This window comes from Larus michahellis, chromosome 6 (assembly GCF_964199755.1).
Source record: "Larus michahellis chromosome 6, bLarMic1.1, whole genome shotgun sequence".
NCBI lineage: Eukaryota > Metazoa > Chordata > Aves > Charadriiformes > Laridae > Larus > Larus michahellis.
Window position 1 is genome coordinate 64,018,413 of NC_133901.1, and position 22,067 is coordinate 64,040,479.

The window sequence follows — 22,067 nt, forward strand, 5'->3', positions numbered from 1 at the left end:
TTTCGCCACCGCGACTCTGGCTCAACTTTCCGCTTCTCTCATAGCATCAAAAAAACCCCCAAGAAACCCCAACAACAAAAAAAATACCACCGTTTAAATTATTGGTGCCTTGTTTGGACTTTGTCTGATACTGCCCGATTTTCACATTTATTCCACTGACAAATAAAAAATGTCACAGGGCGGGAAAACGAGGCTGTGTTGAATCTGCTGAGCTGGATCCACAGCCGGTGTTTGTCTTCACGAATATGCTTCTGCGAATATCAAAGCTACGTAAAAACACTAAAGGAATGAGAAGGTCCTCCCTTAAGAAGACGAGTTAATACGTATTTTTGCTTAGGTTTGGTTTTGGTTTTTTACAGTTTTCCTCCCCGGCGGTGCCGAATGTGCGGCGGTGAATCGGCCGGCCGGTAAACAGCGTCCCGTCATGGCGGCGGGGGGCCTGGCGGGGCTCCTGCCCGCCCAGACCCAGCTGGAGTACGCCCTGCTCGACGCTGACACTCCCCAGGAGAAGGAGAACTTGGTCTACCAGTACCTGAAGAAGATGGACAGCCGGGAGCGGGACCTAACGGTGCCCGAGCTCGGCGGAGGTGGGTGGCGGGGCCCCAGCGGGTCAGGCCCCGCGGCGGAGCGGGGTTCGGCGGCCCGGGCCCACTGGCGGGCGGGCGGCTGCGGGGCCTGCCCTGGTGGAGGTGGCTGAGCCCCGACGGTCACCGTGTGGCGTCTGCCTGGAAGTGCCGCTGACTGCGGGGGCCGTGTAATGACAGCCCCGTTAGCTGCTTTAGAAGGCGCTTCTAGTTACAGGAAGTGTCACTCCCGAAAGCAAAGGATGAGAGAAAAAAAACCTCTTTATAAATGCTCCCGCTGCAACTGGTTGCAAAACCCTGGTCTTTAAAGCCTCTCTTCTAAATTTCTAAAGGGCCATGAAGATGATCACAGGGCTGGAGCACCTCTCCTTATAAGGACAGGCTGAGACAGTTGAGGTTGCTCAGTCTGGAGAAGAGAAGGCTCTGGGGAGACCTTCCAGTACCTAAAGGAGATCTACAGGAAAGCTGGAGAGGGACTTTTTACAAGGGCATGTAGTGATAGGTTGAGGGGTAATGGCTTCAAACTGAAAGAGGGTAGATTTAGATTAGATATAGGAAGAAAGTTTTCATTATGAGGGTGGTGAGGCACTGGAACAGGTTGTCCAAGGAAGTTGTGGATGCGCTGGAGGTGTTCAAGGCCAGGTTGGATGGGACTTTGAGCACCCTGGTCTAGTGGGAGATGTCCCTGCCTGTGGGAGGGGGGGTTGGAACTAGATGATCTTAAAGGTCCCTTCCAACCTAAACCATTCTATGATTCATTAATTTCCTTTTCTTTTTTTAAATAAAGTCTTTCACTTCTGTATAGCATGTTAATATCTCTGTTTTCTCATCATAGTGAGAACTTTAGCAACTCTTGCAGGTTCCTCCTGAGCTCCCTGGGTTTCCCTGCAGCTGCTTAGAATGTTTCCCATCTCTCTCTCCCCATGACTTTCCTGTGCTTGTCAATTTTCATGTCCCTGATAATACAAAGTGTGCTGGAGATGTCATTCTCCGTAAGTGGTGTGCCCATTTCCCTTTCACACGTTTCACACATTTCTATATCTCTTCTTGTTCTTAAGTGTGAAATCAAAGGTTAAGTGTTCTAAGATCTTGAAAGTCCTATTCAGGGTTCTTTTAACCTTAGTGAGGCTCTCTGGAACCATGTGAGCTCACATCTGACTGCAAGACAGGGACCTTGGGCAGGTAAACTTCAGGGTTAAAATCACATACGTATCATGGCAATGAATTCTTACTTGTAACCAATGGAGCAAAGTGAATGCTCCTGTCTAGATGTAGACCCCTGGATTGAATTTTCACTTGTCATTAGTATTGTTTCACGTTCTGTGTTCTGTGAAAGCTTATTTTCTCTTCTAAAAAGAGCTCAAATAGGTAGCCAACATTTTTAATTTCCAGTAATTTTTTATGAAAGGTGTTTTAGTTCTAGTGAAACGGGGAGCAATGCCATAAAATAAAAGTTACTCTTTTCTTTTAAAAAAATAAACAGTAAAGCATTGCCCTTATGCAGAAATAATGCATAAATTTGATGAATTATTCTCATTATTGTCACCAAATCTGAATGTATATACATCCATTTATGTTTATAAATATAGGGAGGTAGAGACCAATCCTCCTCTTAGTGAAACAGAAAACAAACCTCCTGTCGGCTTCAGCATCAATAGCGTCTCCTGGGTCTGTAAGAACTTAGTTTGCTGAAACTGTCAGGGTGGAAGTTTTGAGGACTTTTACATTAGTCAGCATATGCTTTTAAAAAACAGTCCTTCAAAAATTTAGTTCAGCTTTGCACTGTATCACATCTATTTATCTTTCCCTCTACTATTTTCAGAAACGTTGAGGGATAATAATGGCAGACCATGTTCTAGGATATTTATTTCTTAGCTTGATACCAATTTCTTATGGGATCAGAGGAATATCAGTTACCAGTGAGAAAACAATGCTTTCACGTCTCATATCAAGTGGTTAAAATAAATGATCAGGAGCACTACTCAGTCATGAAAGGGTAGCAGGATTAATTTATATCTGTCATTTCAAACTTTGAAAATCAAGCTATAAACACAAAAATATTTCAGTCATCTCTGAAATTAGTTGTTTACAAAACCGTAGGAAAAATCATTAAGAGTTTAAGAGTTTTTCACTTTACTATCATTTATCTGAGTTTTAAAGTTGTTACCCGTATGACGTTGTTAGGGGTTGAATAATGTAGGTGGTGTTTTAAAATGTATGAGAATTGTTCTGAGGCTTACACGTTCTTTCAATTAAAAGGTGCCTATTTAAATATATAAACCACAGTTTCAATACTACATTAAATCTTGTTAACAATATTTCTTTTCATTTACTAACTATGAAGAATTTTGGAACATAAGGATGAGTTTGATAATAGAAGACTTTTGTTTTGCTCTTCTACCTGCTTAGAAAGTGATGTTGAACTTTTTTTTTTAGTGAAATGTACAAGGAACATTGTGTGTTGTTGTGCAAATTAGTATAAGCGTCTGCTTTTCTCTGCCCTTCCCCTAACTGGGTATCTCTGTTCCCTGTCTTCCAGATCTACAATGGTTAAACACAGAAGGTCCTATTTCTCTTCACAAAGATCTTTGTGGAAAAGTTGTGGTGTTGGATTTCTTTACTTACTGCTGCATCAATTGCTTGCACCTGCTGCCTGATCTCCACGCGTTAGAGCACCAGTACTCTGATAAAGGTAAAAGTGCTTTGGCTGGCTTGGAATAGAATTTCCTGGCAGTGTTGCAGGCGGAGTAGCTGAGTCACTTTGTTGCTGGTTACTAAACAGCTGGCAAAATTTCAGGGGTGCCTAAAAATGTCTTCTAATCTTATAAGCAGCCTAAAAAAGGTGACTGTGTATACTCCCATCACATTTTTAAATGGGGTCAAATAAGGTATCTGTTGTGTCTGTATAATTAAAGAAACAGGATATGTGCTTAAAGCCCAAATCTGATATCCTCATAAATAAGGCTATTTGCAAAAAGCTACACAAGGACGTAAGATACAGGCTCAAAGTTAATCTACATCTATAACCCTCTACGCTTGACTTAGGAGCCAACTGTGAGCAAAACATTGTAAAGGTGGTTAGGATTACTTGGGTTTTTTTTCCATTCTGAGATAAAAAAAATATGTAAGCTTGGTTTAGAAATTTTTTTGTATTGGCATTACCTTATATAACATTATTAGTCCTGTATTCTGGAGAGGGAGTTAAGGTCTTCAGATTTCATCTCAGATGTTAGTTTAGGTCTCTCTCTGAGTGAATAAAAATGCAGGGTAATTACTATTTAGAATGCAGTCTCTTGTCATCATGATGACCTGTCGGAGATAAGGTGTGGTCTTACGCAGAATGTATCAGCTACTCACTTATCTTGGATATTTTAATAGACTGTGGATATTGACTGAACAGTGAGATGACGAGCAGTGTTACTTTCAGCCCTGAAAATATTATATTAAATATAATACATATGTAACAAAAATAACATTATCTTACAGTGTTAATCTCTGATTCTCCATTGACATTTCTGATTGATTTTAATTTTGGCAGCATCTATTTTCATGTGTTACCTGCTTTCACTAGAAAAAGAAACTACATTGTCTTTGACGTTTCAAGTTCTTTAAGTAGTTCACTTGCATTGTAGGTTTACAAAGCACTTTACAGAAGACTCAAATACATGAATTTTTCTACCTTGAAAAGCTTAGCTATTTGCTTTGGAGAAATTTGAGATCTGGTATAATGTTCTAAGTATGAGGAACTTTATCTAGTACAGAAAAACTGTCATGGCAATTTTTTTGGGGGGAAGGCAGTTTTAAGTGGAAGATGATTAGCAAATGATAAATGGACTGCTGTGGATATCAGGCATGCTGGGAAGAAGGTCTAGGTTGAGATTTCAGAAGGCTGCATTGATTGTATAATGAGTAACATCTTTAAATGATAAACATGTAGTATAGTGGTATTGTATTAATATTGCTGTCATATCCTTAATCTGTTTTTTAAGACCAAGCTGTAAAATCAGTTGATAACAAAAAATTATTTTTAACAACCTCTCCGCACAAGCTTTCTCTTCAAAGCATTTGAACTTCTCTATACTGGTGTAGATGAGGCTGCAGCACTCTGAACTGAACTGGAGATCCACTTGGAGACACTTTTTTTTGTTTGACTTTTATCAAACTTCCTGTCATAGGATTTATTACTTAAGGAAAGTACTTTGCTGATAGGTGATAAATTCTTTGTGTATTTGAGCTATCCTAATAAGTTCTTTTTGGATTTGAGCTATCCTATTCCTACAGGAGCTCGAGTGAGGAAAAAAAATACTTGGAATGAAAGTGGAAAAACAAGTGGAGGTAAAAGGAAAGAAGAGCAGGTGTGTGTGACATTAATCTTAAATTTAATGTGTTAGAAAACAGAGGATAGCAGTTGCATTCAGGAAGAGATTAAGGTGCTTGATGGTTCAAACAAAAAGAAAAATAGGGTTTGTTTTTTCACTATACATCTCCCTTTTTTGTTGTTTTCTGTTGTTTTCATGTTTCGATTGCCAGCCTTTTCAGGATTATTTAGTCTTTCTTTGCTGTGCTAAGTGTGTAAATTTTAGCACTACAGTAGTATAAGTCTATATATTGAAATACGTATGTATAAATATATCAAGGCAGTAAGGGTTGTGTTTTTTAAGATATATGTATCATTGTACATATCCACATAGTTCTGTTGTCCAGAACGTCAGGAGACTTGTTTCAAAATGAAGACCTCTTTCCATAGGATTAATGTCACCTAGCATCTTTATCTGATATGTTCTCGCTGCTATCTTCAGTGGTGCTATTTCTGCCTTTCAAGTGGCGTTCAGAAAGTTATTTTAAACCCCAGTGCATATTCAGTTCATGTTATCAGCAGTTCAGAAATGACTTCTATAAGAGGGAGTACTTTTTAATATTCAGAAATAGCTTGGCATAAGTCCAGTGTTGTACTCTGGTATAATGCCTCAAACAAAGCGTTTTAAATGGTGTCCATATTCTTATATTTCAGCATAGCATCCATCAATTTCCACAAGAGTTTTCTTTATGAGAGGATTTTATAACTTGCTTGTGCTGTCCAGGTGTTTAATATAGAATTGTCTTTCTAGCTTTAATGATGTTTTTGAAGGACAAATATATGGGCTGATGATGATCCTATTACAGTTAAAATGTTTGGCCTGCTGTTTGGAGTTCAGCAGTTAATGATACTGCAACTTCATCTGTTTGATACTGCGACATGCTGTGCCTATAGGATTGATAAAGACTGCATCAGTTATAGCGATTTTTTAAATTATCTATCTGTGAAATTATTACATTCAACTAAGTCTTTTATTGTGCAGCACTTTACCCTTTCCTGTTGTCACATGGAAGTATTACCATTCCTGCAGATGCTATTCTTCTCCGTCAACATTGTTTTATGGTTGAGGAGAAAAGCTAAAAGAAAAATAGTTTTCCGTTTCTCTATAATTGGATAAAAAGCCAACCTGAGATTAAATTAGTTTTCTTTTTAGAAGGAAACAAACTCATCTGAGCTCAAATAATACAACTATTTAAGACCTGAAATAATTGCCTTTCTTACATTTCTACCACAAAACCAGAGGTGAGGGTCGAACAAAGATGTCCATCTGGCCAGATTGCACCTCTACCATAAAGGTAGGAGAAAAGCAGAGAAGTAAATACTACATTCCATTCCAAACCACGTCCTTGGATGCAGCTGTTTACAGCTGTTACTTTTTGGGCCGTGGTTCAGGCCCTCTCTGATCAGAGGGCTGGTTTTACCATTCTTGCAGTGGCAAACTCCACTGATTGTAACTGCAGGGCTTTTGGAGGACTGTTTTACAAAAGCATTTTATTTTTACATATTTGCTTGAAGTTTTACAAATAGTGAAGCCATTTAATGGATTAGGTAGCGAAAGCCAAATAACAGTACGGATCTGGTATGTAAATTTCCAGTTTAGAATGAATTGTGTGACACAGGAGGTATGTAACTACATTGTATCCTGCTAATGTAAATTTAATAGCTGTTCAAACAAACCTGTTTTGTCTGTAGTAGCACAATACAACATTTTCAATTGCAGTGAGTATTTGTGCAAGCACAAATTAGTCTGATTTAAGAACCTTATAAAGTAGTTCAAGGATCTACACTCCTATTTGGGAGTATAAGCATCATCAGAATTGGGTTAGATTGGATAATGGCTGTCCTTCCTCCATGCCACCCTGTACAGACTCCAAGTCTTTTTTGTTTTTTTGTACGGCACTACAAGGAATCCACCTATAGACATTGGTGACTGGGGGAAGGAAGGAAACGCCACAGATATTTGATTGCTACTGATAAAAGAGTTTATAAATGCTAAATGTTTTAATAGACCTGACTAAGGAAAAAAAAAGTACTTTTTTGTTGTTGTTGTCAAAGTAATTTCTAACAACGCATTAAAATTAACTCAAGTTGTGTGTCAACTCTAAGGATATTTTCTTTCCACATTTAATTTCACTCATCTGCTCAACAAAACAGAAAAAATCACATGAAAATTTAAAACTTTTATTTGCACAAAGAAGTAGAAAGATTCCAATTTTTATTAGTGGTTACAAAATTCTTGTGCTATCCAGAAACATGAGTGATTTTTGGATGAATAGTAAAGTTAATGTATAAGGATTTCCATTAGATTAACAGTTCTGGTTTATTGTATTGCAGTTTTCTACAACTGCATGGTTACTGTTGTTATCTTCCTTACTTCAGTTAGAATTGACAAGTTACTTTGACTATAACAAGATTATGCTTATGGCCAATAGTATTCTCTAAGTACAAAGCGAGACAAAGTATGGTATTGATCTCATGTGCACAGTTTACTTCATTTGATAGAAGCAATGCTAGTAAAACATAGTTTAAAGCCCTGGAAAATGATGTAGTCCTTTTTTTGGTCTTCCCCTGCCCCCTCCCCCCCTTTTTTTTTTTCTCCTAGAAAGTAGTGAAAAGCGTCTTGATTGCAGGAAGGCTCTTCATTCTTTTTCTGTTGGGTAGGAAGGGGGAGTGGAAAATTTGGGGCTGCTTAGATAATTGTCTAGAGAAGCAGCTGAAGTCTGAGCCATAGATTTTTATTTCTGTGTTTGAATTTTGTAACACTAAGAAAATAAGCAATTCAAGGAAGATCATAATTGTGTGCTTTTGATAGATTTTAGGGTTGGTATTATGTATACAGTGTATATAAGCAGAATTATATTACTTTATGCTTATGCAACACCTTCATACTAGAGTTTCGTGCAGTTATCGCAGTTATCCTTGCTATGGGAAAACCTAAACTCTTCATTGTCTTTATTAACCAAATATAGAAATTAATCTAAACATTTTAAGTGGAGGGTTAAAAATCAATTATTTAATCCTCTTCTTACCCCCCTCCCCTTCCTTTTTTTCTTTTTTTTTTTAAGGAAAAGGGTTCAAGCCTGCCTGGTTTGTGAGAAGTGCTATTTGTCATTTTGTCATAGTTGTCAGTGCTGCCATTTTAATTTGAAATATGGAATACTGTATTGATTTCAGAAGCTTATACATTAGTTTTTTTATGGTTTTTCTAGAGTTAGATATGCCAAGGTAAGTCTGGATTTACAGACTTCAGTGTTATATTTGTAATTCCTAGTTAACTAAGGAAAAAAATTCATTTTCTAAAGCAACATAGTTGTGTGTGGGAATCAAAAGACAAAGAGGTATCATAAAAATCTGAAATAAACCGAAGTATCAGTTGAACTGCCACAAGTTACCCATAATTATTTTGAAAGTATTTTCTACCTTAGTATGTAAAAGTTCAGGAACTAAGAACAATTTATGAAATATTAAATGTCAGCCAGCTGGTGAAGTAATGCTCTTAAAGTTCAGTAATTTTACTGAAATGTTATTTCTGAGTTTCAGTATTTTGTATGCATAGCTATCTATATTCCTACTGAGATGTTACTGCTTTTTCTTTGTTCAAATCCTCTTCCATTCTGTAAAGCAGTCGGTCAAATTGTGAAATAACTGTGCTTCATTTTTACTTTTTTTTTTTAATTCAAATGCAAATACGTTTCAATGCACAACTTGTTTTTTTCATTTCAGATGGTCTTATTATTGTTGGTGTCCATTCAGCAAAATTCCCGAATGAAAAAGTTCTGGATAACATTAAAAGTGCCATTCTAAGGTATAATATTGTCCACCCTGTAGTAAATGATGCAGATGCAACACTGTGGCATGAACTAGAAGTGTCCTGCTGGCCAACTCTGGTCATTCTTGGGCCTCGTGGAAACATGCTGTTTTCGCTTGTTGGAGAGGGACACAGAGAGAAGTTGTTTTTATTTACTTCTATAACACTGAAATTCTACAAGGAGAAAGGACAAATTAAAGACAACAACATTGGAATAAAGCTATACAGAGACTCCCTCCCACCTTCTCCTCTGCTGTTTCCTGGCAAAGTGACTTTAGATAATTCAGGAGAAAGGCTGGTAATAGCAGACACTGGACATCACAGGATTTTGGTTACTCAAAAAAATGGAGAAATTCTACACATCATTGGAGGTAAGAGTGTGTAAGTTTATTATAGTAATTTTAGTTTAGGAGTAGAGTATGTTTGCTGGGCCTACTAGGCTGATTCTTTTCTTAGAGGACATCATAAGAGGTCCTCTAAGAGCAGCTCATAAGCATTGCCAGAAATTTGTACTGTATGTGCAGGGATATAGCATAGTGCCATCAATGGGAGACGCTGTGAATGCAATTGTTTGAAAAGTCTGATTTTGTTTTTTAATTTGTTCCATTGAGTTGAGTTTTTATTTTTGTGATGTTTAATATTGTCGTGGTTTAGCCTCAGATGGCAACAAAGAACCACGTGCCGCTCGCACGTGCCTTCCTAATACAGGAAGGATCGTAAGAAAAGGCAAGACTCTTGGGTTGGGACAAAGGCAGTTTAACAGAACAGCAAAGGGAACAGGCAAACAACAACAACAACACGGACAGGGGAATATACAAACGCGATTACAGAACCGCCGCTCGCCGACCGGCCGGACCCAGGACGCCCCAGCCCGCTTTTAAGCAGCAACTTCCTGCCCCCTCCCCCGGCAGCTCAGGGTGGGCGTGGCTCACATGGCATGGAATACCAGGAAAAGTTAACCCTATCCCCACCGGAACCAGGACAAATATGAATTACAAAAAATACATTTTGTGCTCTTCTGGAAGAGGGGCAGACGTGTTTAGATTTAAGTGACATGCATTCACATCCAGCAGCAAACAAGGAAAAGAAAAGAGGTAATAATGTCTCACTTCGAATAGGAGAAATGAATGTTGAATTGTAGTGGTGGTGTTGTGTGGGGAGGTTTTTGGGGTGTGTTTTTTGTTTGGTGGTTGTTGGTTGTTTTTCTTTAAATCAAGACCATTCCTCTGTAGGATCCCCTTCTGGTTTTTAGAGGAGAGGAGAATTATTAAGAACAGTGGCATTGCACTAACGGATAGGCACCTGAAAATGAAATTACTTTAATATAGATGAAAAGGCCTGTGCTCTCACCAAAATTGAGGTGTAATATGTAATCAAAATAGTAAAAGTTAAGTACTTTAAAATTAGTTACATTTGTGACAAAGTTTATATTAGTAACATTTCTGCTTTATAAAACTCTTCTCTTTAACTGTTTTTGTAAAATTAGTATTTGCTTTATGATGCAAATCAAGAAAATGTAGTTGAACTTGCACACTGTGTGCTTTACTTTTTCATAAATGAAACATTCAGACTTGTTCTTTTTTTCAGTGTGTTACAGTAGTCAAAGTTACATGTTAATGCACCAAGTACATAGCTGTTAGTCCATCTATGGACAGTCCATCTATGAGCAGTCATAATAGACAGATTTAGGAAGTGGTTGAGTGCACAAATCATTGAAAACAGCAGTTTGTTTATGTCCCAGAATCAGGACCTGTATGCTGATGTGTCCTGTATTACTTAGTCTGGTATTTACTAATGCCTGTCCCATGGCTGGATCCTGCAAACCTCATAAAAATACCGGTCTCACTGCTTTTTAAAGAAAGAAAGAAAATCTCTTGCTATTTGAAGTAACAGTGGATAGACAGACTAATTATCCAACCTAACCTGATAAAGGCATTAGTCTTAATACCCTTCTCTTATGGGAAGTACAAACAGGATTCCTTATGACAAAATTCTATTATTTCAAATTCTCTTTGATATATGAGACAAAGTCTCTGCTGATAAGGTACCCTTTAGTGTTCTGGAATAGTTGTTAAACAGCAATTCAGAGGGAAGTGTCCTAACCTCTGGACTGGAACCCCCTCTTCCAGTGGCACTCTGTGCTATTCCCTTCCCCGGGGATGTGCACACTAATGCTTACCAGGGGAAATCCTGGAATCTGACACACCAGCACCTCAGTGTTTAACGTCTGTTAAAGTCTAAATTGTCTTCTGGCAGTAGGTTGTAAAAATGTGTATATTTCAGTGACTCAGTTGAATGATTCAGTGGGCAGAAAATAATGTAACGAAGTTGATAATACGGTAATAAATGTGGGCATGCACAGAGGTTGAAATTACTATATTTGCATCATAAGTCATGATGCACGTATAACTCGTATCTAAATGTCTTCTGCTGACACATACTGCTAATGCACTTTAAATGTTACTCCCCCTGAAATATGATGCTTACCTTTATACTGTTATATTCAGGTCGTATTCTTTTCTGTTCCTTGATTGTTCTGTGCAGAAGACTCCATCATTCTCACTGTTCTTTTGTGTAATTAGTTCCATGTGATCTTCTTCTAATTATTATTATTAATAAGAAAATGCTGCTAATCTAATATTATTTTCATTTCTGATTACACCACAATCTAAACCATTGAAATGGAATTGAGTTTTGGAATTTAAAGTTTTTCCTGCTGGCTTGCTTTGATGTAGTTGGGAATGAAAGATGTAATTTTTTATTTCAGTCTTCTGTTGTTGCTGTTGTCCTTTACTGCACGGGAACAGGGGCAATTTAGACCCCTATTAAGACTTCTCTTTGGAAGATGAGCTTAAAGAAGGAGAGAACTTGTGGAGAATGAATTCAAAACTTAATAGCACCAGGCTATTGTAATTACATAACACAGTGATTAAAACAAGACTACACAAAATGTTAATAATATAAACTGTACAAGGTGCTGTGAAAGCATCTCTTAGAATATGTAATTCTCTTACAGGTTTAAATATATGCATCTTATTTTTAAGTTTTTTTTTTCTAAAATTACTTTTGAGTTTGCTTCATTTTATTTATAGGTCCAAACAGCGGAAGGAGAGATGGAAGATTTTCAGAGGCAGCTTTCAACTCACCACAAGGGATCGCCATAAAAAATAATGTTATTTATGTAGCTGATACAGAAAATCACCTAATTAGAAAGGTAAATTTTAGATAAGGAAGTTCAAAATTCAGTCTTTTATACCTTATTCTATTTAGACAGATGAAAACTTACATCAAATTAATTACTCTGCATATACCCTCAACATCAGGAAGGCAATTTGGCCCAATATCTTATAAATAAATGTTTTGTGCAGTTTGTTTCGTGAAGGGCTACATATACTTTTGTGCTTCCTTTCGAATGAAGATGATATGTGCTACTCATTCTAGCATAACTGGGTTTTTTTGGTTTTTTTTTTTTCCTAGTGACTCTTAATTTCCTCTTGTAAGAAACATCCGTTCTTAGCACTGGAAGCAAAAATTTGTTTTGTTTCACTTCCAGTAGTATCAGATTCTTATCTAAAGTTATTGTACTCCTGTGGTTCGGTGAATATCTAAAATTTTGTTAGCTGCTTGGGTCTCTAAAGTACAGGTAACTGCTTTAATTTCAGAATAGTCTGAATGTGGATTTTTTTGATTAAACGCTTGCAGTATGTTACTCTATATATATATATAGTCATCGGATCTTATATTTGGTTAGGTCAAATTTAGAATAATCAGAAGTTGTTTGTTGAAGCAGTAGAATATTACCTTATTATTAGAAGTGTTTTATTCATCTCAGAAAATTTTGTACTCAGATCCTCACCAGTATGTCTGTTTCATGATCAGAGTAGGTACATCCTTACTCAGTTTCAGGTGCCTTTGTACTGTTAAGTAGGTTTGTTCTGTGTTTCGTTTCAAAACACTAGTCCACAGACTCCTTGCACTGTATTTGTTGTAGCTGGCTACCAGGTTTTATTATGGAAAGGAGCAAGACTCCCTCTTGGTAAAGAAATATTGTCACTAAAAATGAGTAGATTGCTCCAGGATTCTCATCTTACTAATATTCATCACTGTAGCATGGTGACCACAGGAAATGAAGTGTTGCAGGTAGCAAAGACAGCGCAGAAACATCTGAAGATCTGGATCATGCTCCTCCAGCATTTTTCATGATAATTATCTCTTCCCTTTCATCTAAATGCGCCATGAGGGTATCCAAGAATTAAAGTAATACAACAGCTATAGGACATGCTTTCAAATGTTTGTGCAGGCCATAGGCCTTGCGAAAAGAATGCATTTACTGGTACAAAGGTTAGAAGATGCTATGCGTGAAAGGCTCCCTTTTTACATGATCATCACAATAAATTCATGAGACGTGTTGGAAGTCACTTAGAAAATAAGCAAAAGGAGAATGAAAAATGAAGGGGTTTAGGTTGCAGAAATTAAATAGAGTATTTATGTAGAAAATGTTGATGCTTGCTTCTACAACTGCTGAGCAAACCTTGACAGAGCAGTGTTAATTTTTTTTGCACGTGGAAGAGAATTCCATGAACATGGTTTTCCTACTGCCCACAGCTTCCTCCTTTCCCCCGTGTCCCCCACATCAGCAGGCATTGTGGTTAAATTAATTATTTTCCTACGTAAACAAATTTATAAATTTGTTTACTGTATAAACCTGAAATTTATTAGGTGGAGTTTTTTTAATTGTCAGCAAAAGCTCTGGTTTTGACATCTAGCTCAAGTTGTCTCTAACTTCAGTCAAGTAAATGCTGTACATTCAGCATGTTTAATTTTGCTTCTTACAGATTGACCTGGAATTAGAGATGGTGACCACTGTAGCAGGCATTGGGATACAAGGTGTTGATAAGGAAGGTGGAGCAAAAGGAGAAGAACAGCCTATCAGCTCTCCATGGGATGTGGTCTTCGGAAATTCAAGTATTGTATCAGTTGAGCTTTTAACATCTCGTGTTTACACATACATGACTGTTTGCTAAATGCTTTCCTGTTTTGGTAATAATCTGAGCTGTGAAAAAGTAAAGACATACTTTACAACTGAGTCTAAAAAACAGTGGTTATATTTGCAAGTGATACCCGTAGTTCTGCTTTGGATCCTGAAAAAATGTGAACTGTTACTTGATGTGAAGAAAAATTCTTTTGTAGCAAGTTATATAGTTACTGGGTCCAAATACAGGAGGAAATTGTGATTGCTTTTGTTAGGCCAGTGCTTTCTGCCAGGATCACTTAAGAAACAGCTACACAGGAAGTGGGCATTGTCTAGAAGTTCCTTTCCTTGACTACACGGACATGTTTGACCACTTGTAAATATTTGAGTTTAGGAAATAAAAATAATTTTAGTTGTGGACCTCTGTTTATTCCTGTTTAGGTGATATAAAGTCATTAGACTCTAGATCATGATAGAGTCAATCAGACAGAGGAATACCTGAGAAAAATCCTTGCAAGCATCAGGGTGTGAAAATTAAATCTTTCCATAATAGGATGCAAGAATCAGTTTCTGAGGATTTAAGTAGCTTGCTTTCCTGATTCACTTAACACATACCTGAGCTTGGCATCACATAACTGCCATGTTTTTAACTGTTATTAACTGTGAGTTGATATTCTATTTTCTCATGTTTCCATTTCAATATAATTTAGAAGTTGTAGATGCCAGTTTCTTAACAATGTCAGAACAATGCTTTAATGTGGCATAAAACCCTTAGGTCAGTATTGCAGGCATAAAAATTGACTTCTAATAATGGAATTTTTTGAATCTGCAGATGAATCGGTTGGGGAGGTAGCACGATTTAAGTCTGATATTTGTTAAGTTAGAGGTGCTTTGCAAGATTAGTAAATTAGAGCATTTTACTAACCTGGAAGCATTTGTTAGAATCTTGGGTCAGTTACAAGGGAAGAAAACACACTCAATTAAGTTCAAGGGAACATGAAGCTAGTTCATAGATGCTGATTGTATAGAAGTCTTCTGCTACAAATACATTTTCAGTTTACACAGCGTACCTCCAGCAGCCTTGACTACTTAAACAAGCGACCGGTATCAATTATTAGATTTAACACTTTTGCTAACATGTCTTCTACAAAAAAAAAAAAAAAAAAGGCACTTTGTTGAAAGGCTTTATCAATGACCTTTACAATCTGTGTTAAGCATAGGGAATCCTACATGCAAGAGAAAGGAGGAATACCTGAAAACGAATCTCAATGGATGTGGGTTGCTATTAATGAAGGCTTGAGTTTTTCTGAACTTTATCCAATCTGATTTTCCTTTTGTGAACCAGGAGACTGTTGTGTGACTAGATGGTATAGTTTTCAAGGTGTCTTGAACCAGCAAGCTGATCTCACTGGGATGTTGCTGTAGAGCTGTTTTGCAGATCAGCAAAGGAGGAGGCTAATAGCTCATCAGTGCTTCAGAAACCTAAGCTGGTTAACAGAACTATTCAAAATACCCTATAATTTTACATTTCATTTTTCATGATGCTTTCTTCTGCTTCTGACAGTAGTTGTGTATCTGTTGATACTTTTAATTTTGAGAGCTCTGCTTGTTAAATGTTAATTGATATGGTTGTTATCAACACGAATATAATCACTGAATTAGTCACCTGTAGAGGATTAGTCATCTGCAGTGTTCAACAGACTGATGAATTTTTATAAGCGTTTACATAAAAATCAGATTATCTGAATGTTCAGAAGTATATATTTTCAGACTGTTCAGACCAGCATAGATTTTTTTTCATATGCACTTAGAACCTACCAGTGAGTTGTCTATTTAGATATCTACAAAATATAACATAACCTGTCAGTTGTGAAGAGATTAAATAAATTTAAATTCGTTCTTTGAGAAGGTAATAGGCCAAATAGATAAAATGTTGCTTTCAGTTTCTTATTTCTTTTTTCAGTTTCTTTTTAAAATTTTTTGCTATGGTTTTGTGAGTAAAGTAAGCTAGGAAAAATCAAAGTTACTGTAATAGCTGTATAAAACTCTGTAGAAAACTATAACCAGAGAGAGTTGTCAAAACTGAGGGTTATATTGAGTAGAATGATAACGGGAGTCTGTCCCAGAGCGTGAGGAACCAGGACTGTGTCTTGTAGTCAGCAATGCATTTGTCTTACAGCATAGATAACTGTCATCAACTGCAGCAACTTAAGTTTGTTGCCAGACCTGAAAATAGTTTGTCAACACTGCAGCAGAGCTCATCAAAGTTGTACTCCTACTGCAAATTGCTGGAGCCTAGTAGGATCTTCTGTTACTATCCAGTAGATCCTAGGGTGCATTTGTTCCTCAGTAAATGCATGTGAAGCCCAGTTCTGTAGGAAATCTTCGCTGGCCTTTTCTTGCCGATTCTCAGTGTGCTGTCCTACAAGTAGGTGCCCTGTTGTCAGCGTATTAAAACAGAATGCCAGTGTCTAGTTATGTGTTTGGGTGGATGAAGTAATTGATGAGTTTCAAAAACTACTTTTGTTCACATCCACACAGCAGTGCCCATTCTTTACGTATGCTTATATTTTATTTCTGTGCAAATTGCAGGAGGCACTTCAAGAACTTAAATTCATTATTGCAAAATTCCTAAGTTTGACTTTCGTGTTAACTGGCGTGGCAGATGGGAAATAGCATCATACTTTCCCATTTTCCTTAGATCTGTGTAGCTTAAACTGTGTACAAGAGGCATTTTTTCTTTTCAGAAGATAGATTTATGGATTTTATAGTTTTTAAACGTCTGTGAGTTTCCATTTAATGTCCAAAGCTAAGCTATCCAGAACATGAAAGGGAGAAAAAAAGTTTAAATGTTTAAGCTGTTTAGGTACTACACCAGATAGTATTGAACAGCTTATGCTGACCTTTTTCAAAGTTTCAATGGGAAAGGTTACCTCTTAAGAGAAAATATTTTTTTCTGTATCATTTATATTTCTTGAGATTACTCCTACATACAGTTAAGAGTATGTATTGATCAATTAAAAGACTTCATTGTCTGTTTTTTAAAATTCTAATGTATAATTTGTTGTGAAATTAAAAATATTGAGAAAAAGAGTTTATGAGGGCTCAGATAAGTTAATATTTAGAACAGATTCTACTAAGTAGCATGCTTTTAAGCATCCTCATAGTATTTCCATGAGGTAATAGGCTTTTGTTTCCCCATTTTATGCAGATGCTGAAGTCTGAGACAAAGAGGTTAAGTGACTGTGAAATACCGTTTAAAGAAAGTTGTTACAAATGTCATCCTTTAAGGTAGGGGAAGTAATGGAGGCAAAACACATGCTAGGATTCAGGCAGACAGTGTTCTTCCTTGTCATCTTTTTTATTTCTTTAGTTGTGGCCACTGAGCTTGTGTTTTACCCTCCCCTTTAAAAATTATTGAATGAACTCCACGGATTAAATTCTGGCTTTGTTGAAGTTAGTGCTGAAATTTACATTGAGATAGATTGTGCAGGAAATACGGGAGGAGGGCCAGCAGTTTAAAAATACATTATTAAATTACTGTGTGCTTTTTTAGCTTCCTCTGTTGTCCCCTTCTATATTTATTCAGTGAGTGTTGAAAGCAAGTGATACTTAAATGCACAGTTGATCTGAGCATGAAATGTTCTTGATAGCTGCATTCTTGCTGGAAGGAACAGGACAATGACCTGTGCTTGGTGACATAACTGTGTGCTTCACATTCCAAAATCTGGTCTTAAATTGCATGATTGTAATCTATTTATGGAAACTCCTGAATACAGTATTGAGCATGCTTTCAGTAAATTTGTTGGAAATTTGTACGTCAATGTAGGTTTTACACAGCTATTATTTAAATGAAAGTACAGTACCTTATCATACTGGTACAATTTTTATAGTCCTTAAAAGGCAAAGGTATGTAAGATTATTTTTTTCTCTCCGTGTTTCTGCTACAGGATTATTTAGTACCACTGCATTCCAGAGGAAACACTTTTTTTTTCTGAATTACTCATGATGATTCTTCCCTAATTTTACAAAAAAATAAAGCAGTAATCGCTTCAGCAATAAGCTATTAGCACTTCCTGGGTGAGCTCTGACCATATATGAACTGTTCATGCCTGAACTGTGCGTATCTTGAAAGTATGCTTTCTACATGTCACTTTTCTTCTTCCTTCTCGTCTGGTGTCGTTCTGGCACTGAGGCTCTCGCCTTCACTGTCCTGTGAAAGGAATTTTCCTTGGTAATAGCTGAAAATAAAAGAGCTGGTTTTGTGATCAATAGGAATTAATTAGGAATCATTTTTCTGGACAACTCAAAATTTGAATTACTCTAAACATACGTTGCATATGTAATATGGATGCATGATGTATCAATGTAGATTTACTTGGAATGCAAAAGGCCTTCTCATCTTTTTATAGCAGTTTCCTACACAAAGTACAAACTCAAAGATACCCTATCCAGCTTTGGGCTGCATCTGCCATCATACAAGTTCAGTTGCACAGAAAATTGTGTCGGAGACATCATTGACACAAAATGGTATTGTCTGTCTTCTCTTCTTGAACTAGATCCTAAATTTACTTGTAAATGGTTATTATTTCTTTGAAATTTCAAATATTTTGAATTAAAAATAAACATCATTAAAGATAAGGCTGCAGTAAAGTGGAAGAATTATTATAGGGTTTCATTCCTGTGTAAGACCTATTTAAGGAGAAAAAGTCTTTTGAGAAATACGACATCAAGAAGTTATAGTAAAGGACTGCAGTGAAGCAAGTCGTTACCCAGTTTTGCTTTGTGAGGACTTCCGAAGTGCACTGTTTTCTTCTATGTATTGTCTGAATGGCTCAACCAGCTTCATACTGTTGGCAGGATCCCAGAGAGGGACAAATAGATTTAACTGAAGTTTTCAGATGTCTGAACGTAATTTATGTATGGGTTCTGTTACCCCTGAGCAGCTTTCAGTCCTGCTTCTAAACTGGCATTTACTTTTTTCCTTTAAACATTGAGAGAAAACTGAGGGGGCATAAACTTTCAGAACTAGTAGCTTTTTCTGTGATCAGCCCAACAGACTTTATCTCTATAGGAACCTGGTTAAACTGTTGACTTGAATGCTCTGATTCTGTATTCCAAGGCAAAACTAAGAGATTAAAGAGTTTATGGTATTGCTGAATAACAGCAGCAACAAAAATTACTAATATTTCACATGTTCACTATAGAAACAGGTCAAGAAATTAGTTATTTACATTAGTTTTTTGGTATAAACCGGCCTTTGACAGAAACATACAAAGACTAAAGTCTTAACGTAAGGATATAATGGGAATTGTGACTGAATATGCAACAGTAATCCCACACAACGTAGTTTGACAGAATACTTTTGTAGTAAATTGGACTTTTCTACATCTTGAAAAAATATATGATGATGATTATTTTCTACAGTAAAAAAAAAAAAGTGTTTGGATTAGCAGAGTTACCATTTTAACAGATGTCAAACTTGGTAACGTTTTGAAGTCCATGGCTTGAAATGCCCTCTATAAAAAATTATCTTTGCGCCTGGAATGACAATTTCTCATTCTCTTTGTTCCACAGTCTGTAATCTTGTTCTGTGAATTAAATGTATGGTCATGATATAGAAGTTACAACTACAAATCAGATTTCTAGATACTAGTTCATGTATCAGATACTGTTTTTAATGCAAAATTCCAGATGCAGAGCAGCTGAAAATAAACACCCTTAAAAGGTTTTACAGAGACTTTGTCAGGCAGGCTGGGGGCAGATTGAGAGACAGTTTTTAACTGTTCTCATTTGATGCTGAAAGTGCTTTTGAATATGGCATGTGGGTGTTGAGGGTCAAGGGAGACTGCAGTGCTGAAGTACCCTCAAGTGTATGCGTTTGCTGTGCTTAAATAGGAATGAATAAAACCCATAACCACACTTGGCTTTTTCTATAGTTATAGTGATGTATCCCAACACTAAATAATCTAAATTAGTTCTTCCATGTTAACAACTGTTAGCATTTCTACTTTGGGTTTTTTTGAAGTATTTACTGCCATTACAGTCAGAAGGCCTTAGTTAGAAAACTTGTGAAAGAAAGATAAAATATTTCAATATAGTTATCTTTTTTAGCTCACTTTTACCTCCTGTTGTATGACATCCCCTTGGTATCAATGTCCAAGGATTTCCCTTGATGAGAGGGCAGGTATTGTAACTAGGGAGGAAAATTCCAGAAGCGTTTTGTTTCATAAAGGGTTATGCTGTTTGCATGATGCAACGCTATGTCCGAGTGCCAGGTAGCATGGAGGAAAAAAAAGAAGGAAATTAATTTTTACTCCTCTGAAAAGAATGATGTGTACTTGTAACAGTCCAGACTTAGGGTGCTAAAGCATTCCTTTTGGACTTTGCTATCTGTACTCACTGAAGAAGAACGATTCTGTAGTTGTGCTGTCAGTCAGATTTGGATTTAATTTGCTAAACTTCCACTGACTTAAGTGAAGACGAGACTTGCATTCACACGGGCTCATAGGCAGCGTGCCTGTCTGTAAACCAGAGGGCGTGTTGTATAGCCATTTTTGCCTCTTGTGTTTTTGCAGAGGATGAATGTACCAACAGACTTCTTCCTTGTTATTTCTTTTTTAAAAAATAAAAGTAGTAGACAGGAATAATGTTTTCAAACTTCAGTCTGTTTAGAAAATGTCAGTGGTGCCAGCCACAAAATGTAACTTTGATTCCCAGGCTTTTAATTCCCAGACTGGAAGTAAGCATGCAGTCCCCAGACAGGGAAGCTGGAAGTGTGTGTAGTCCTGGAATCTCTTCAAACAGATATTGCTGTTGACTGGTACAAAAATAAAGTCTGTTCTGTGCATTCAGACTGACTCACAGTTAATGGTCAGCAGTATTACTGAACTGTTTAAAGTTGAGTATGCGAACAAACAGGACTGTGAATTCTTAAAACACCGATATATAGCAGAGGCAGATTCAGGAACTTGAAAAGCACTGAAACGTCATATAATATAGAAATCCAGTGCATTCCGAGCTCTAGTTCATTATTAGTGAATCTTTATAACATAAGCATATCACATTTGCAAGCCATACTTTGCTTTGATACAGGCAGCGCTAAAGATAAGAAAGTGCATACCCTAATAAGGAGAAACAACACTGGATTTTTAAAACCGCTCAAGATACGTTGGAATGTGGTGCTTAATTGAATAAATGTAAAAGAATTGCTTTGTTCTTTTATGTTGTCTTACAATAAATACTTTAAAAATAAATTCTTTCCATTCAAGGATGATAAGGAGTTATGATAATGATGGCATTACCATCATTTTAGCATGCTGGTTCTCCCTGGCCCCCTTCTCCTGTGAGAACACTACAAGGATGACAATGGTGGCACATTCTCAAACTGTTCTATCCTCAAAGAAGCTGTTTTTCTGTCTTCTGTTTCAGAACATAAAGCATTAAACTCTGTAGTGCCAGGACCATTGTGTGATAAAATACCTTAGCTGTGCAGCTATCGGTGTTTTTCTTTACTGTTCTGGTTTTGTATACATTTTTTTTATGAAAGTTCTGACATATTTTCCACAATTCAGTATGCTTGTGCCGTTTCCATGCTTGCATCCATTCTCTTTATTCTGTCATCCAGTAGAAAATATTTAAGTTGCATTAAAATTTATGACCGTTATGGAGCTCTTACTTATTTTTCTTGTCTTGTTCTCTAGTTGAAGAAAGTATCTTCTCTCTATTGATCTTAGATATTCAGTATAATTTGAAATTAATATTGATGCTTTTCTCCTGTGTCTCATATTTGATAAGCCTTTCAGTGTACAGAATTAAAGTAAGAAACCTTTTCAATTTTTCAACGTATAGCTGTCACAAGGGAGTTTTCAGTAGGTTTCTCTTCCATTTCAGAACAATGGAAGAGATTTTTCTAAAGTGCTCAGTTCTGGTCTTACTCCTTCATTTCATTGGTGGATGAAGTGAATACTAAATAATTAACAAAACTCTTTTTGAGATCCCTCAGAATGTGAACTGCAGAGCATAGCAAGATAAAAAGCTCACTTTCTGAATTGACCAGCGATTTTAGCATTGTTCATTCTGGGGTACTCAAAATAGTAGCATGTGAAAAGCACAAGATATACGTCTCATGGAAACGTAAAATCCTGAAGATGAACATGTGCTATATCAGAAGCAGTGAAATTAATTTGTAGGCTATTTTCTTAATTTAAATCTCTTAGAAACAAGCTCTAATGAAAGGTGATTCCATAGGGTTTGGGGTTTGTTTATGGGGGTGGTTTCGGCATGGCCAGTGCTTTGGGGACATCTCTGGTGACTCATAAAGCATGTGTTTTCCAACTCATTTTG

The 22,067-nt window shown here is 36.8% G+C and overlaps 1 protein-coding gene across 1 annotated transcript in view; it reads left to right on the forward strand.

The window, feature by feature from the left end:
* The first annotated feature begins 83 nt into the window (after nt 1-83).
* Nucleotides 84-22,067, forward strand: part of NHLRC2 (NHL repeat containing 2) — a 38,336-nt gene continuing 16,352 nt past the window's right edge. Inside the window, exons 1-5 of the mRNA XM_074590238.1 lie at nt 84-587; nt 3,124-3,276; nt 8,665-9,120; nt 11,842-11,963; nt 13,585-13,714. Of these exons, the coding sequence (XP_074446339.1) occupies nt 425-587; nt 3,124-3,276; nt 8,665-9,120; nt 11,842-11,963; nt 13,585-13,714 (1,024 nt within the window). The 5' untranslated portion in view covers nt 84-424. The remainder of the gene's footprint in view (nt 588-3,123; nt 3,277-8,664; nt 9,121-11,841; nt 11,964-13,584; nt 13,715-22,067) is intronic.